Raw genomic sequence first — 19,320 nt, 5'->3', positions numbered from 1 at the left:
CGTTGTACTACAAGAGCTGAATGGAAGACAGAATAGCCTCATTATTGCAGGAGAATGTCTCTGTTCCCTGCAATGATTCCAAAAGCTCTTGCACACTTCATCAGTATTATTGTGATTCTTTGGCTGCAGGAATATTTGGCAGCTGTTGCACCCCACTGGCAAATCCTATTCATTCTTCTCTCCCATTCACCCATTGCCATTGGAGAATTGATTTCTCTCTCCTCTACTCTAACCTTTCCCAATTCATTTTGGATTGTTCAATGTGAAACATTTTAATTTCATATCATACAGCTATTCAGCTCACAATCCCTTTTTTAACCTGTCACCAGGGTAACAGCGTAGCATGCTTTCTTTTGGCAATCAAGTTTTTATTTCATATGCTTAATGTTGCATTAAATGTTTGCATTTTGTTTAACCCCCCTTAAATACTTTGAACTCAGGATATGTTTTATAGGATAGTAAAATCCTTGATTTTGGAACTGAAACTAAATCAACACTACCACTACATTCATAACAAAATTTTAAATGATTAATTTTCATAGTTCAAAAATTATTATTAAAAACCCAAGTGAGCCAATCTGTGTAAGGCAATTTTCTGTAGGTGATGGAAGAATATTTGTGTATACTTGTTCAGCCTTGTTTCAAAGAAAAAAGATTTAAAGGTGATTTAGAGAGGTTTATTAGTTAAGTAAAAATTTTAAAGTAATGAAATTGGTGCAAATTGGAAAAATAAGTTTTTTGAAGACGTTTCATGATTTTTCAGTAAAAAAATTCTCTCTGTGTATTATAGTTAATGGACATTGAAAATGCATTATGTTTATTTAGATCTTGATTCTTTGGTTTGAATAGGTTTGAATTTCTACTTACAGAGCTAGCTTTTCATCTTTATCCCAATAATAATTTCAGTAAAATTTATTCTGTGAATAAGTTTTATGAAATTTGATATATTCTAAGAAATATAAAGAAATGTATAAGAAAAGGAAAGGCAGCAACTAGTAGCCATATTGTTTGAATGCATTTTTTCCAAAAATATTAATATAGTAGCTGTTTAAAGTATCTTTTTCTTCCATTATTACACTCATTGAGGTTTTCATATTAATCAATAGGATAAACTCTGAATTAAGCTGCCTAATTTTTTTTCTTTTAAACCACCTTTAAAAAAATCTTTTTATGATTTAGTGCTTTTTTTGAATTTCTGGTTTCTCAGTGTGTCAGACTGATTTCATACTCCGAATGTTCATTTGTAGCTAACATCCCTGAATCTATATAACACTGGTTTAGATGACCAGTATCCTGACCATCTGCTTTACAAAGGTCACTTAACTTTCATCAGAGTAAATTCTTAAGTATGTATTTTAATGATGATAATTTTTTACCTTCAGAATTAGAGTTATTAGATTGTTCCAAAAATAACAAATGGTACTCCTTGTGATAAGATGCTTAGGCTTAGAGTAATAACAAAATAGTTCCTGCACTTTAGGGAACTTATTGGCCTGGTGAGGGGAGAGAATCTCATTTGCAGGTGTGCCAATTTTCAATAAAAGGTTATAAGACATTCAAATAAACTTGTAAGTGTGGCCCATTCACAGGATGAAAACTCAGTAGCAACTGCCCAAGAGGGGCCCAGACCCTGTACTTACTATGCAGTGACCTTAAATAACCTATTAAAAAAATATTTGAAGGACTGAAGGAAGTCCAGTATGAGCAATTAAAGGAAATCATGACAACCATATCTCACATAATAGAAAATATTAATAAAAAGATAGAAATTGGTACTTCCCTAGTGGCTAAGACGCCATCCTTCCAATCCAGGGGGCCTGGGTTTGACCTCTGGTCAGGAAACTCAGTCCTGCATGCCACAACAAAAAGTTTGCATGCCACAGCTGAGGCCTGGCACAGCCAAATATATATATATATATATATATATATAAAGATAGAAATGGGTTTTTTTAAGCAAATAAAAATTCTAGAGATGAAAGTACTGTGCCCGCAGTGGAAAAATGAACTGGGGAATTCAGTAATTGTTTCTTCTTGAGTGGCAGAAGAAACAATCAGCAAATTTGAAGATCTATCAGTTGAGATTATCCAAAGTGAAGAACAGAAAGAAAACTGAAGAAGAATGACCAGAGCCTTGGAGATCTCTGGGACACTGAGATGTACTGGCATACATCTCGGCATACATGCTGAGAGTCCCAGAAGCAGAAAAGAAGAAAGATAAAGGAGCAGAAAGACTGTTTTAAGAAATCATAGCTGAAAACATCCCAGATTTAATGAAAAACATTAATCTGCACATTCAGTAAGCTTAACAAAGTCCAAGGTAGAATAAGCTCAAAAAGCTCAACAGCTGCACACATCACAGTCAAACTGTGAAAAACCAAGAAGAATCTTAAAAGCAGCATGAGAAAAGGGACTCATCATGTAAAAGAGATCCTCAATAAGATTAAGGGCTCCCACCTCATCAGATACCAAGGTGTCCAGAAGAGAATGGGATGGTATATATAAAGTGCTGAAGAATTAAAAATAAATGTCAACAAAGAATTTTGTATCCAGCAAAACTAACTTTTAAACATGAAGGAGACATTCAGACTTTCGAAACAAATAAGAGAAACCAAAGCTAGCAGACCTATGCATGAAAAAGTATGAAAGGAAGTTTTTCAGGGTGAAATGAAAGTACATTTAACAGAAACTTAAATATGTATGAAGTAAAAAGAGCACTGATTAAAGATCACTACGTCAGTAAATATAAAAGACAGTATAAATGTAGGTTTAGTCATATCTTTTCCCTTTTTTTCTTATTTAAAAGAATTACATAATGCAGTAATTTTAATTCTAAGTTTACAGGTGTATCATATGTACAAATATAAATTGTATGACAACAAGAAGGCAAATGGTAGAGAAAACAAAGCTATCAATTGCAGCAAATTTTCTGTATGCTTTTGCAATTAAGTTAGCATAAATCCGGGCTTCCCTGGTGGCTCAGATGGTAAAGAATCTGCCTGCAGTGCAGGAGACACACTTACAATGCAAGAGACACATCCCTGGGTCAGGAAGATCCCCTGGAGAAGGGAATGGCTACCCACTCCAGTATTCTTGCCTGGAGAGTCCCGTGGACAGAGGAACCTGGCAGGCTGCAGTTTATGGGATCTCAGAGTCAGACATGACTGAATGACTAGCATTAATCCGTACTATAGTGTTCAAATATAAGGTGCAAATTGTAATCCCTAAGGTAACCACTAAGAAAATAGCTTTAAAAAATAGTGTATGAACCATCAAGGGATTTAAAATGGTACACTGAAAAATATCTACTTAAAACAATAATGAAAAAAAAACAAACAATAATGGAGGAGTAGAACAAAAAAGATATGAAAAGCGAAAAGTAAAATGGCAGATGTAAATCTTGCTTAATGAAGTATATTTAATGTAAATGGAGTAAGCACACCAATCAAGGGCAGATATTAGTATGGTGGATAAAAATATAAGATCACATATAATCTTTCTACAATATTCTTTGACACAAAGACACAATAAGCTGAAGGTAAAAGGATAGAGTTATCAGACATACTATATTTGTAATACTAGTATAATTATAATTTTAAGACAGAAATTGTTACTGGAGACAGAGGGATATTTTATAATGATAGAACAGTCAATCCATGAGAAAGCTATAACAATTCTGAACATATATGTTACCTGATAATGCAGTCCCCAAATATATGAAGCAAAACTGACAGTTGGAATGAGAAATTAACAATTCACCAGTAATAGTTGGAGATTTGAATACTCCACTTTCAATAATGGATAGAACTAGGCTTGATGAACAAGAAAGCAGAAGACTTGTATAACACTATAAACCAAATTAGAAGAATAGAAGATATCTATATAGAAGAATACATTCAACAGCAGAACATGCAGCTTCTCAAGTGCACGTGTGACACTTTCCACAGTAGAGCATCCCATATGCCAGGCCATAGAACACGCCTTGGTACATGTAAAGGGACTGAAACACACCCAGTATGTTCTCCAAACACAGTTGAATGAAATGAGAAGTCAACAAAAAAGGAAATCTGTGAAAGTCACGAATTTGTGGAAGTTAAATAATTCTCTCCTAAATAACAAATGGGATGAAGAAGAAATCACAAAGGAATTAGAAGAATATTTTGAAATTAAAACAAGATCAGAACATTAAAAAACATATTATGAAATGCATCTAGTGGTTAGAGGGACATTTAGAGCTGTAAACACATATTGAAAAAGAAGATCTCAGAACTTCCCTGGTGGTCCAGTGGCTAAGCCTCAGTGCTCCCAGTGCCAGGAGGCCTGGGTTCGATCCCTGGTCAAGGAACTAGATCCGCATGCCACAGCTAAGATCCAGTGCAGCACAATAAAGAAAGTGAATTAAAAGAAGGTCTCATGTCAGTCACCTTATCTTCCATTTCAGGAAAATTGGAAAAGGAGAACAAACTAAACCCAAAACAAGCAGAGAGAAGAAAATACTAAACATTAGAGAGGAAATAAATCGAAAATAGAAAAACAGTAGAGATCAAGAAAAGCAGAATTTGGTCCTTAGGAAGATCACTGGAAAGGACAAGCCTTTAGAGAGATTGGCCAAGAGAAAGAGAGACTCAGATTGTTAAATTAGTGATGAAGTAAGTATTGTACATACTGACCTTATGAAAATTAAAAGCATGATGAGGGAATAATGTGAATAATTATATGCCAACTTAGATAAAATGGAGAAATTTGTAGAAAGATGCAAGCTACCAACACTAACTTAAGAGAAAACAGAAAATTTGAATAGACCTGTGAGAGATTGAATTGGTCCTCACAAAATTTCCTAGAAAAAAGAGCACAGGGATAATGGCTTCACTGGTGAACTCAGTGAAATATTTAGAAAGAAATCAACTAATACTCATCTTCTATAAACTCTTCCAAAAAATACAAAAGAAGGATAGAATTTGCAACTCATTCTCCAAGGCCAGTATTATTATACCATAATACCAAAACCAGATAAAGATGTTAGAAGAAAAGAAAACTAAAGACCAACCTCCCTCATATATTAATGCAAAAATCCTCAACAAAATACTAGCAAACCAAATTCATGAATATATAAAATGATTATGTACCATAACCAAGTGAGTTTTACCTTAGGTACACACAGTTGGCTTAACATCCAAAAATCATTCGGTGTGATAAATCATGTTAATGATGGGCAGAATCCACAGACTTATTTCAAGAAATGCAGAAAAAACATTTGGAAAAATCAAGCAGCCTTTCATGATAAAACACTCAACCAATTAGGCATAGAAGGGAACTTCCTGAACCCAATGAAGGCCATCTATGAAAAATCCACAGCTAACATCATATCTATTGGCACACAATTGAATGTTTTCCTTTAAGGTCAGGAATAAGACATGGGTGTTTGTTGTTTTTCAGCATTTTCCTGGAGTTTCTGGCTTGGGCAGTTTGGCATGAAAAATTAAAGGTTATCAAGATGGGGAAGAAATAAACCATCTCTAATTTTGGTGACATGTTCTTGTATATAGAAAATCTTAAGGAATTCACACACACACAAAAAAACCATATTAGAATAATAAATAACTTTTGCAAGGTTGTGGAATATAAGAGTGGCATATAAATATCAATTTTATTTTATACAATAGAAGTGTTATGAACCAAAAATAAAATTAACAATTTTATTTTACAGTAGCAGCAAAAGGAATGCAGTACTTAAGTGCAAATTTTTTTTTAAAGTGTAAGATTGTGTACTGAAAACTGTACAGAACAGTTGTTTAAATAAAGACAAATAAATGGATAAATATCCCCCATTCATGGATCAGAAGACAAAATGATGATATACAGATTTGATGCCATCACTATTAAATCCCAGCTGTGTTTTTTGCAGAAATAATCACATTCCAGAATTTATGTGAAAGTGCAAGAGATTCAGCATAACCGAAACAGTCTTGAAAAAGAACAACAAAATCGGGGCGGGGGAGGGGACTCATACTTCCTGATTTTAAAACATAGTGCAAGGCTATAGTAATTAAGGCAGTGTGGTACTGGCATAGGAATAAATGCGTTGATCAGTGGAATAGAAGTCCAGAAATAAAATTGGATGTACATTCATCATAGAATTTCCACTCTTAAGATTAAGATATATTTACCCATAAGAAACAAAAACATAAGTCCTCAAAAAATATTTGTACAAAGAATATTTATAGCAGCTTTGTTCATGAGAGCCCCAAAGTGGAAACCACACAAAAGCCTGTCAATAAAGGGTGAACTCATTTAGTGTGCTCGCATGCAACAGAGAACTACTCAGCGGCCAAAAAAGAATGAATGAGTCAACGTGAATGAACTCCAGAAACATTATTTTGGGTAAAAACCACACACAGGAGTACATATTTTTTGAAGTTTATGGGGAGCTTTATAGTTGAACTGTTGTTGGGAAGGGGCAGATTTATTGGAAAGATAAATGATGGAACTTAAGATTTTTAAATTTCACTGTATTTAAATTGTATAGTATTGAATAGCAGGTTGTTGAAACAATAGAGGAGGGTTTCACATGTTACTGCACCAAACAAATGATAATGTTGATAGTGTCTCTTAATTAGCCTTTAATGTGACAAACACCTGTCTAATCGTTTTACACCTTTTATCTCATTTAATCAACATGTGAATTAAGTAGTCTTACTATTTTTGTCTTACTGATAAGGAAACTGATGCACAAGAAATATAGTAACTTGTAGAGGTCATGTAACTTAAAAAAAATTTTTTTATTAATTGGGTTCTTTTTTGACTGTGCTGGGTCTTTGTTGCCATGAGGGCTTTTTCTCTAGCTGTGGCGAGTGGGGACTGCTCTCTAGTTGCAGCGCATAGCCCTCTCATTCCAGTGGGTTCTCTCGCTGCACAGCACAGCTCTAGGACACATGGGCTACAGTAGTCGAGGCTCATGGGCTCAGTAGTTGCGGCTCCTGGGCTCTAGAGCCCAGGCTCAGTAGTGGTGGCACACGGGCTTAGCTGCTTCATGGCATGCAGGATCTTCCCAGATGAGAGATCGACCCCATGTCTCCTGCATTGGCAGGTGGATTCTTTTTCACTGAGCCACCAGAGAGGCCCAGGTCATGTAGTGATCAGTCAGACACTGCCAAGGTGATGGCTGTGCACTACCAGCATTGTCTTCGTCACTAGTTGTACCTAGAGATCAGACTGAGAACCATAAAGCCTTATTGGTGGAAGAAAAAAGTGTAGTTTGCATAATATTAAAATATACTTAAGATTATAAGTAATGTGGTTCATTTCTAGATTCAGGTGTCATTTGTGTACCTATTTGTATTGCTAATGCAACTAGACTTGGGGATATTCCCTAACTCCTTCTAGGCACGATTTTGTGATACACGTTCTCCTCCACAGTCTCCTATATTCTCATGTACACATTTTAAATTGCATACAGGCAGAGTTCTGTTCCTCCGCTATGACAAGTTCTAGCTTTGAAGAGGTTCTCTGAAAACACTGCTTTTATCTTTCTTCTGCAGTGATGAACTTTAATGTTGGAGTGTTGTAAGTTCTCACATAATAAGGCTTAGATTTTTGTTTGGTTTGGCAGTAGACTTCTGTTTAAAATTCTTTTAATCTGTTCATTCCATGCTTTTTCATATTCATTCTGATGGCTGATGGCTCTGTGAAGAATTTTATGTGAATTTATTGCACTAATAAAACTTTTATTTTTGACTCTTCCTCCATCCCAACTTGCTAAAACTGGGCTTTTCAGCAAATTGTTGAATTTTTGTCTTCTTCGGTTTGCTTGCTTTCTTTTTTTCCTTTTTTTTTTTTACCCCCCCCCCCGCCCCCAGAGGAAATAAGACACAATTCATATGCTAGATCTAAAGTTTCATTAAAATTGCTTATGCCCTGTCTCAGGCATTTTAAGTGGGCCATCTGTCTAAACATCTCTCTCCTTTTTTTTTCTGATCATTTCCTCGACTTATTCATGAGCCATGGGAGGGCTCCTTTGTAGTCTCCATGTAACTGGTTCTGTCTACCCCCACTGAATACATCTATGTGCTTGCATAACGTATCTTTTCACCGTGCTGGAAATTCTCTGAACTTGGTGCAGATGAATGGCCCACTTTTCTGAAGGCCTTTTTCTTCCTGGAAAGACTTGTATGCAGAAGCTGACCTCCGCGGCCGCGGAATGCCGCATATTATTCTTGATCATTTTACAGACCACCCACTGTGAAAGTTACGATGAAGGGTCGCGTAATGATTCTTTGAGCACTAACATTGTTTTAAATCAGTGTTTCAGCCCTAAATAGGTAATGGCACAATGGCAAACCAGCGTTTCTGAGTGTGTGATAGTATGGTTTTGAGATGCTTATGATCCTTAATAACAAAAGATGCTACTCATTATGTTTACACAAAACTTGCTGTAACAAATGACATGTGGTACTAACATGCTTGACTTAGTATTACTTGCACCTTTTTGAGTAAAAAATATTCCAGTAAATTTAAATGTTGTACCATTAACATTTGTGACAGTCATCTGACAGCTTTTACCATGAAGTATAGGATAATTTAGTTTTATTGAGCATACACATTCGTTCTAGCAGATGAGAATCAAAGTGGACAGGTCTGGGTAAGAGCTGTTATTTGATTTGCTTTGTGAGTAGCTGTTTATATGAATTCCTTTTTACTGTTTTGTGTGTTTGTTTTTGAAGTAGTAGCTTAAATGATATCAGCTTTCCAGTTACCTAATAAGTCGCCCAGATGAAATTTTTGATCAAATGTCAGTCTCTTTCACTAGACACATACATTAGGAAAGGAGACTGTTTTCTGCGTATCATTATTGTGATGACTTGCGTAAAGCTCCAAGACTCTGCCCTGCTCCACCTTTTCAGGGAATTGTTCATAAAGTCCTCTTTCAGACTGTTTTGAATTTCATGAAGAAATATAATTGTTTTTCTAAAATTTAAAATATAACTTTCAGTGGTTATTACCATTATGAACATGTTTGTGCTGGTGGAGTTAATATCAGTATTTTGAAGTAATTATTGTTAATGTGGTTTCAATAATTTTGCAGAGATAGAACACATATGCTTTCAGGTTGGTATGTATTACTATCTTTATAGTTTATACTTTATAGTTACAGCTTATTTCCATTGCAGAACTTATTGGTATTTATATTGGGCCTGTATGCCCCTAAACCCATCCATTTTATTTAAAACCAAAACAAAATTACTTTAAAACTTACTCAGAGCCAGAAGGAATCTTAACAAATTTTGTTTGTAGAAGAATGAACTCCTGTAAAGAGATTCCACTGTTTGACCCTGTGTTCTTGGTGTCTCAAGGTCTTGCTTTCACAGAGGAGCCTCTTTGCTACGTTGTTAGAGAACTGCTGCTTCAGGCATCGTATGTGAGCTCAGCAGCAGCAGCAGCCTCCCCTGTCACTTCACCGTCCCTGCTCTGATCCTTATTTTAAAGCATGGAAGTTTTGGCTCCAAAGGATTGGATGAGTTCCCTGTAACAGTGCTAGTCGGATGAACGTGCTGAGATGAGACCCTCAGCCTTTTAACTCGAAAGAGCCTCTGCATGCTCTGCAGGTCCCTGTCGGGGCAGGTTCCAACATGTATGAAACAGATGTGGATCCAAAGAAAACAACAGTAAGATAAATAGCAGCTAGATTCCAAAGAGCAGCAATAACGTCTTGCCACCATTCGTAAGGTTGCTTTCCATGGGAAAACATGTCCTGCTTTTGAACAGGATGCCAGCGTGAGCAGCTTCCCAAGATGCCTCTGGAAACAGAGGCGCCACATTTACTGGAAAGAGTTACTGGGCCTCTGCACTGTGAAAAATTTTAAGCATAAGAAATACTTTGGCACCTGATGCCAAGAGCTGACTCATTGGAAAAGACCCTGATGCTGGGCAAGATTGAAGGCAGGAGGAGAAGGGCATGACAGAGGATGAGATGGTTGGATGGCATTGCCAACACGATGGACATGAGTTTGAGCAAGCTCCAGGAGTTGGTGATGGACAGGGAAGCCTGGCATGTTGCAGTCCATGGCGTTGCAAAGAGTGTGCATACTCAGTCGTGTCCGACGCTTTGCGACGCTATGGATTGTAGCCCACCAGGCTTCTCTGACCATGCGGATTCTCCAGGCAAGAAGACTGGAGTGGGTTGCCATTTCCTTCTCCATAGGCCTAGAGGTGGGATAATATGAAATATTTATTATGAAATATTTCTAATAAGAAAATGAACACTTGCCTGCACCCTGTGACCCAGACACTATTACTGTCTTAATTTTATACATAAGGAAACAGACTTTTCTCGAGGTCGCAGCTGCTTAATGACAGAGCTGGGTTTTCTTCTGCTTTCTCGAGTCACCGGATCCAGAGTTTGTAACCACTGCAGTTGGTTCTCCTGCTCCTGTCAGCTCAGCTCAGTTTGTTTTGTGAAGTAATTTAAGGCCCTGCCCCAGTCAGATATACAAGTCAGGGAATAGTCAAAAATAAAAACGAAGAGTGGGGCCCTCTTTTATTTTAGCGATCTTGAATGATGGTTGGTTGATGAAGGTTTGAGTGTGTGTGCTAAGTTGTTTCCGTCGTGTCCGACTCTTTGTGACCCCATGGACTGCAGCCCTCCAGACTCCTCTGTCCATGGGATTCTCCAGGAAAGAATACTGAAGTGGGTTGCCACGCCCTCTTCCAGGGGATCTTCCTGACCAAGGGGTTGAACCCGTGTGCCTTGCATGTCCTGCATTGGCAGGTGGGCTCTTTACCACTAGCTCTGTTGAAGTTTATCCTGATGTAAAGTAGAAAACCACACAACAGTCCTGAGCAGGAGAGTGATCCGGTTGTGGCAGATAGCAGATTCCAGAAAGCCAGGTCACATAGTAATCTGTCATTGTGATACTCCTTGGTGGCGGGGGACGGACGGGGGTGTTGACCTAATTTGAAGGTGAGTCAGGTGAGCATCGTGAGGTCACCCCCGTAGTCGCAGGCAGCCAAGTCCAGCCTGGGAGCTCGAGGCTCACTCTCCTTCGGCAGCTGGTGTCCCTGGGGAGATGGGCCGTGCCTGTGAGGGGCTTGGCACCTAGTGGGGGCTCCTCTGATTCATGCTCACCTCCACCCTCAGCCCTCCCACCCCAGCTTGCAATGGGGTTTGGGGACAGAAAAGTAAGGCATGATCTTGGGCTTCCCTGGTGGCTTAGAGGGTAAGCGATCTGCTTGCAATGCAGGAGACCCGGGTTCAATCCCTGGGTTGGAAGGATCCCCTGGAGAAGGAAATGGCACCCTACTCCAGTACTCTTGCCTGGAAAATCCCATGGATGGAGGAGCCTGTAGGCTACAGTCCGTAGGGTCACAAAGAGTTGGACACGACTGAGTGACGATACCTTTTGGGCTTGTAGAAGCTCACAGGCCAGTGGGTGAGACAGGCATAAACAAGTGCCCGGTGGAAAAGATGCCCAGAGGCCAAGCTGGGTCGCAGAGTCCCCTCCTCTCGCTGCTCCTCCCGCTCCTCCTGGCCACCGTTTGCCTTCTCTCTCTTCCTCCTCCTCTGTGTGCCCCTGTTCTTTCAAACTGTCATGTGTGAAGCTCTATCCTCTCAAACAGCCCTCTTCAAATGGCCAAAAAATAGTTTTCCAGACCTACAGTGTGCATCATTCTTGATTTGTTGATGCATTTTAAAAAACTTTTCTTTAACTTTCATCTGTGTAGTGTTTAAAACTGGAGAAGGCAATGGCACCCCACTCCAGCACTCTTGCCTGGAAAATCCCATGGACAGAAGAGCCTGGTAGGCTGCAGTCCGTGGGGTCGCGAAGAGTCAGACATGACTGAGCGGCTTCACTTTCACTTTTTACTTTCATGCATTGGAGAAGGAAATGGCAACCCACTCCAGTGTTCTTGCCCGGAGAATCCCAGGGACAGGGGAGCCTGGTGGGCTGCCGTCTATGGGATCGCACAGAGTCGGACACGACTGAAGCGACTTAGCAGCAGCAGCAGCAGCAGCAGTGTTAAAAACATTTCCTTCATCTCCAAAAAATAATTCAGTAAAGAGTGTGCTGAATACAAATATTCACCTAAATTATTAATCATCCTCCGTTAGACATTGTGACTAGAGGTGATTTGATTCTAGTCACAGTTTTTGTAGCTTTTTTTAAATTGACTACATAGAGACGCCTTTGAAATTCAGAGGATGTTAAAGTGTTGTCCTGCAACCTATTTTTAGAACTAAGACTTAAGGCAGAGTCTGGATACTACATGCTTGGTGCTTAGTCAGTATAAATAATGTAAATATGCCTTACTTAAATGAGGTTAAATCAGAAATCATTAAAATTTTGTTAGCTTAAAAAATTGGGAGAAACATTTGTATTCTGAAATGTTTGTTTGTCTTAGGCTGCTTGTCCCAATTTTTCTGGAGTGTGTACCATTGATCATCACAAGAAAAGACCTGTGTGCTAAGATTAGCATCATTGACGCTATTTTCTCACCCAGACAAACAAACAAACAAACAACTGAAACAAAACACATGAACATAAAGCAGCTTTCGGAAATGATAGCTATGTTTCATTACCTTGATTGTGGTGAGATAACATGAGTGAATGAATATGTCCAAACTCATCAAATTAAATACATGTGCAGTTGTTTGCATACAAATTTAACTCAAGCTGGAGAAAGGAGATTAGTATTATAAGGTTTTAAAAACAGTCTTGAAAAGTAACCAAATACTGAAAACAAAATAATTCTTAAAGAAGATTAAATTTTGAAGGAATATAAAAATTAGGCAACTCAGATTCATAGAACAGATGATGGTACCACAATTTCCCCAGAATGACCGTTGCTGTCTTTGGAGTGTTTGTGTGTGCTATTTTTTGCTTTTCATCTCTCTAGTTTGCATTTTAAACCTTTTTTCCAAGAATAGAACCTTTTGAAATGTTCTGGAATACAGTGTTTGGCAGTTTTACTCTGCACACTTAATGTCAAAGGAAAATCAGTTTACTCAAAGAGAATAATATAAAATTATTAACTCTATCTTTTCTTTTGACTTTAGAGTGCCTATTGTAAAACCACAAGTGGCTAGCTGGGAGCTCTCAGTGAAACTGCATGGCGAAATTCATACTGTCATAGCATCCAAAAGTGGACCAACATTCTCCGTGAGTGTTTTTTTTTTTTTTTTTAATTTTTGACTATCTTGAAATTATCTATGACTATTTAAAACAATTTTAGCACATTCCATGAGTCTCATCTTTTGCATCTACAATATAGGTGTGTTTCTGTTTTCATCTTCTTTAGGAAGCTGAATGGAAATGAAATTTTTATCTCTTACGTTAATGAGGAAATGTACTCTCAGACTTAGCCACATTCTAAATCCACTTCCTGTTACCTGATTCATTTTTCTGTTGTTATTGAGAAGGAATACTTCTGCCTTTGTTATAGAGAAGAGCATCTTTAACAATAATTCCAAGTACATGATAGCTTTGTTTCTTTTAAGACAAGTAACTTAAAGCCTCATATAACATTTTCTTGAGATTTCTTGTTGTTGGACATTCTTTATGCTGAATTTACCTTACAGTGACATTCTTTTTGTTTAGAAGACTTAAACCCCTTGAGTCATACCCATGAGAGGACTGCTTTATTTTCAGTCTGGTCTGAACTGAACGGTGTTGCAGTAAGATTTATACTATGGTATAAATGACATGTTTCAATCCTGTGATTTAAAACTGCCAGAAAAATACCATAAAGAATTACTATTTTATTATTTATTTATTTAGGCCGCATGGCTTGTGGGATATTAGTTCCCTGACCATGGATTGAATCTGGGCCCTGGCAGTGAAATTGCTAAGTCCTAATCCCTGGACTGCCAGGGAATTCCCAGGAGTAACTATTTTAACTTGGGTCCTTTTTAACTTTCAGCTTAAACCACAGAAGCTGCTATCTAGTTGTGTAGTTAGTATAATGAATATTATATGTTGATTTTGTATATTATGTATGTTAGTATAGTGACTGTTGGGCTTCCCAGGTGGTGCTAGTGATAAAGAACCTACCTACCAATGCAGGCGACTTGAGAGATGCAGGTTTGATCCCTGGGTTGGGAAGTTCCCCTGGAGGAGGGTATGGCAACCCACTGAAGTATTCTTGCCTGGAGAATTCCATGGACAGAGGAGCCTGGCGGGTGGCAGTCCATAGGGTCACAGAGAGTTGGACATGACTGAAATGGCTTAGCACGCATGCACATAATGAGTATTAATCTACATTTCTCTTCTCATGGCTAAGTTGCACTGAGATGTCATTTTACCAGGTGGGGGAGGAAATGACTTTTCATCAAAAAATTTAAACTGGATATGAAAATCAAAATCATGTAATTTCATTGAAACAGTACTTGGAGAGGCTTGATATATATGGTAGATTCTTATCCCAGGTGGAAAAAATACTTCAAGTAAGAAATAATGAGAATTCATGTAATCAGCAAATACTTACTGCATGCCTACTGTGTACTAGATAAGTGTAAGGCTGTTACACTGGAGAAGGTGACATTTTTATGTCACAAGTAAATGAGATTAATTCCTGAATTAAGGTTGGTCTCCTTGATTGTCTTTCTTTTTCTTTCTTTTTTAATTCGAGTATAATTATTTTGCAGTGTTGTGTTAGTACTCTTGCTTGTCTTTAAATTTTGTGATTCATCTACATGCCAAAATTGCTAAAGCATTTGTTACTAAGGTATTTCACTCAACTGTCTTAAAATAAAAACTGTGATGGAGTTAAACCATGTTCTTATGATATATTTTGTGATGAACTTATATGATTCTATTTCTCCTATCTATATGATCATTTGAAAAATAGCTCTGTAAATGGACACTTAACTGTGCATCAAATTGAGTAGCAAATTACATGTGTTGAATATTAAAAGATAATATAGTATAGTATTTTCCTAGGGGAAGGTTAGCTTTGCAAAAATGTAGGCCTTAGCATAATTTTCAGTTCTGTACTGAGTCACCACTGAAGTGTTACTGTTAATCTGATACAGTGTTTTTCTAAGCAGTGCCTTGCCTTAATAAGAAAACTGCCCAGCTTATGTCTAAGAGTTGTTATTTCTCTGTGCTTGTTTCAGATTCCGTGTTGGAAAGCTATAGATCATTGGCACAGTTCAAGTGATATCTGTTGAGTTTTTGTTGTAGAATTAACCTCATTTTACTTTTCAGCTCATGATGTGTTTAAAAAAAACCCCTCAAAATTAATACATTATAAATTTCCCTGGAAAATATCCACTTTGATATATAGTATCAAAAACTACTTCCTATATGTATTGGCTTAGCTACTATCAGAAGCATCAGGCATAATAAAAATTGAGTATTCCTGATAGTATATCCCTTTTTCCTGACCATATTTGGACTGAGCTTCATTTAGCATCAGTGTTACGAAAGGAGACAAGTTGAATAGTGTGCAGTAGTAAAGGCTTTCGTTGGTATTAGACTTTAATAGTGGGGAGCTCCTGGTTTTAGAGTCTCAGAAGGGAGAGTTGTGACCATTAACTTGTTTTCCTAGATCACCCTCTGCCACATCAGTAGGAAGTTAGCTAAGAGGTGACAGTCTAGGTTAATGACACAAGAGGTAATACACATTTGTTTTCCTTACAGTAATGTGTTCATGTTTTCTGAAAGTCTTTTATTTGATTAAAATTAAAAAAAATAAGAATTCAAATGAGGAAAATAGAGCAAATTTATAAATCTCTATGTAGGTCTCCTATTAAAAAAAGAAAAAATTAGTAGATACAGCTAAATCTCTTCTTTACATCATCCCATTGTGCTCTCTTCCTCTCTAGGGATGACATATTTCATGAAGGTACCATGTGTCTGTCTTGTACATGTTGTTACAGTTTCAGCATGTCATAGTAATAATGAAATATTTCATGTACCATAATAATGATGAAAAAGATGTGAAAAATATATATATAAATATTTAATGATATCGTCTATGTAAGATTTTAAAATACACAAAGCAAAAACAATTCCATTTACAATAGCATCAAAAAGAGTAAGATACTTAGGAATAAACTTAAACATAGAGGACAAATACTTGCACACTGGAAAATATAAAATGTCGCTGGACTAAATTAAAGAGGACACAAATAAATGGAAAGCCATCTCACGTTCATGGATTTGAAGACTTAATGTATGCTATAATGTCAGTATACTCAAAGCATATAGATTCAGTGTCATCCCTATCAAAATCCCAAAAGAATTTTTGCAGAAATAGAAAAACATCCAAAAATTCATATGGAATCTCAGGGATCCCCCAATAGTTAAAACAATGTTGAAAAAGAAGAACAAAGTTGGAGAACTCACACACTTCCTGACATCAGATTTTATTTTAAAACTGCAGTAATCAAAACAGCATGAACACCAGTAAGACAGCTACACAGACCAAGAGAGTAGAGAGCCCAGAAATAAACCCATGGATAAGTAATCAAGTGGTTTTTGACAGGAGTGCTAAGACCATTCCATAAGGAAAAGACAGTCTTTTTAACAAATAATACTGAGAAAAATTGGATATCCACATGCCAAAGAATGAAATTGGACCCTTATCTTACTCCTTATGCAAAAGGAGTTCAAAATGTATTAAAGACCTAAATGAAAAAGCTAGAGGTATAAAACTCTTAGGAGAAAATAGTCATTACATTGGACTTGATAATTTCTTGGTTATGACATCAGAAGCATAGGCAACAAAAGAAAAATAGGTAAGTTAGACTGAGTCAACATTTATAACTTATGTGCATCAAAATCAGTGAGCGAAAAGGCAGTGCATGGAATGAGAGAAAATATTTGCATATGCAGGATATATTTGCATATTACTCAGAATATATGAAGTAACTCACAGAAGCAATCTGTTTTAAACATGGGCAAAGGACTTATTACAAAGTTAAAAATATCTACATTAGTAGATAAATAAAGAATTATTAAGAAAGAGACAATTAGGCAGTATAATGGAGTGATTGGGACACTATGTTGTGATTGGTGTTAACAGCTGTATGCTCTTAGGAAATTAATTCCTCCAAATTTCAGTTTCCTCCTCTATCAAATGGAGATAAAGTATAATGTCTTTTAATTGGATAGAGTGAAATGATATATCTAAAGAGCTTGGAATGTTGTCCAGAACAAATTAAATGTTGGTTATTAGTAGTGCTAAAAGTACTACAATAAAAATCTAAATTATTACCAAAAATAAAGTGAAATAAATAAAAATGGGCAATGAACTTGAATAGACATTTCTTTAAAGAAGATATACAGATGACCGATAAACATGTGAAAAGATGCTTGACATCACTAATTACCAAGGAATCACAAATCGAAACTATAATTGGAGGCCAATTCATAGAAGTTAGGGTGGCTACTATCAAACAAAGCTCCAGAAAATAGTAAGTGTTGGTGAGTATGGATGAGATTGGAGCCCTTGTGCACCCTTTATGCAGCTGCTATGGAAAACAGTACTGTGGTCTGTGTAAAAAGTGAGAAGTTGATAAGGTCTGGCAATTCCACTGCCAGCTGTTTATCCCAGACAGCTGGAAGCAGGATCTTGAAGAGATACTTGCGCTTCATGTTAAGCAGTCTTAGTCACAATAGCCAAGAAGTGGAACCAACCCAAGGGCCCAGTGCCAAGTGAATAGATAAGCAAAATATATACATGAAAGGAAATATTATTTAACCTTTAAACGGAAGAAAATTCTGACACATTTTATCAGACTTCATACAAATTTGATACAGGCCACTGCAAATTAGTATTTTACTGAAAAATTTTTCAGTAAGGAGGATGAAAATTTGGGGAAATAAAGCAAGCAGTGAAAAAGCAGTAAAAGATATTTTATGTATTATAGGTTTTTATTCTGACGCTGAGTATGTGTCAAAATGAAAAGCATCATTAAGAAGAAAAGAACCTGACACGTACAAGGCTGAGAGATTATTTAGCTTATTAAGGTGATAAACTCATATATGTAAAAAACAAATTTCTTTTATAGTATTTTCATGACTGCCTTCTGGATTCCCAGGATGTTTCCCATTTCTCTTTTATTCTGCATAACACAAAACTGGGAAACATTCATGTGTTGATGTTAAAGATAATGGACTTAAATTCATGCGGAAGAAAAATGTCAGAGTACTCTTGACATGACGAAAATTAGCTTGGGAATTTGGGCTTCCCAAGGATGTAAAAATGAACACTGTACATGCTCTAAAGAATCTTTTTTGCCCAGTATTTCATGTTAACTACTAATAAACTGTTCCCTGGGTGGCTCAGTGATAAAGAATCCACCTGCCAGTGCACGAGATGCAAGAGACATGGGTTTGATTGCTGGGTCAGTAAGATCTCCTGGTGCAGGAAATGGCAACCCACTCCAGTGTTCTTGCCTGGAAAATTCCCTGGATAAAGTTACCTGGCAGGCTACAGTCCGTGGGGTTGCAAAGAGTGGGACCCAACTGAGCACACACAGCACTAATAAACTAGACAAAAGTTGTAGTGTTCCTAATGAATTAGAGATTCTTTGTTACAGTGAATGACTGATAGAAATTTCTCTATGGACCTTGTGAAATGCTTCTTAATAATAATCAGAATCCTTAGACTATTGAATTTTGTCATATCAATATAATTTTTATGTTAATGGTTATAAAGAAAAATCTAAATGATCTAAAATAACATTAAATATTAAGATCAAGAAAAACAGCACTTTTTAAAAAAAATCTCTTTTCCGTTTATTTTCCTAAATGAGATTTTTTTTTTTGCTTTTTATATACAGATCAAAACTTAACTTTTTGATAAAAAAGTTTTGTAGCATAAAACTTTGCTACAGTTTTAAATTGTGGTCACAATCCTTTCATTCTTTCAATTTCAACTAAGTTTTATATTGATAAAATTTATACGAAAAGTTAAATGGCAAAGATTCATTTTTGGAACAGCAGCAAACTAACTGTAATTGCTGAATATTATAAAAAAATCTCTATTTACAGAATTATATGCTGTTGTATGTCAAAAATTCTACAAAAGCCTTTAAGAAACTGCTACAAATAATACAACAGGTTTAGCAAGGGTACAGGAAACAAAATATATAAAAATCAATAGTATTTCTACTCACTTTCAATGAGCACTCCAAAAATAAAATTATGAAAACAATTTCATTAACAAAAGCATCCAACGAATAAAATACTTAGGAGTAAATTTAGCAAAAGAAGTGCAATACCTATACTGTGAAATCTTCAAGCTGTTGAAAATTCATGAAGTGACTTAGTTCATGAATTGAGTGACTTAACATTATGAAGATGGCAGTACTTCCCAAAT

At 36.6% G+C, this 19,320-nt stretch overlaps 1 protein-coding gene across 1 annotated transcript in view; it reads left to right on the top strand.

Annotated features, from left to right (window-relative positions):
- PCCA (propionyl-CoA carboxylase alpha subunit) overlaps positions 1 to 19,320 on the top strand; it is a 378,687-nt gene that overhangs the window by 240,349 nt on the left and 119,018 nt on the right. Inside the window, exon 19 of the mRNA XM_018056387.1 lies at positions 13,049 to 13,151. Coding sequence (XP_017911876.1) covers positions 13,049 to 13,151 — 103 coding nt within the window. The remainder of the gene's footprint in view (positions 1 to 13,048; positions 13,152 to 19,320) is intronic.

Source organism: Capra hircus, chromosome 12 (assembly GCF_001704415.2).
Source record: "Capra hircus breed San Clemente chromosome 12, ASM170441v1, whole genome shotgun sequence".
Classification (NCBI taxonomy): domain Eukaryota; kingdom Metazoa; phylum Chordata; class Mammalia; order Artiodactyla; family Bovidae; genus Capra; species Capra hircus.
Note: the sequence above shows the minus strand (reverse complement) of the source record. Positions and strands in the feature narration are given on the sequence as shown.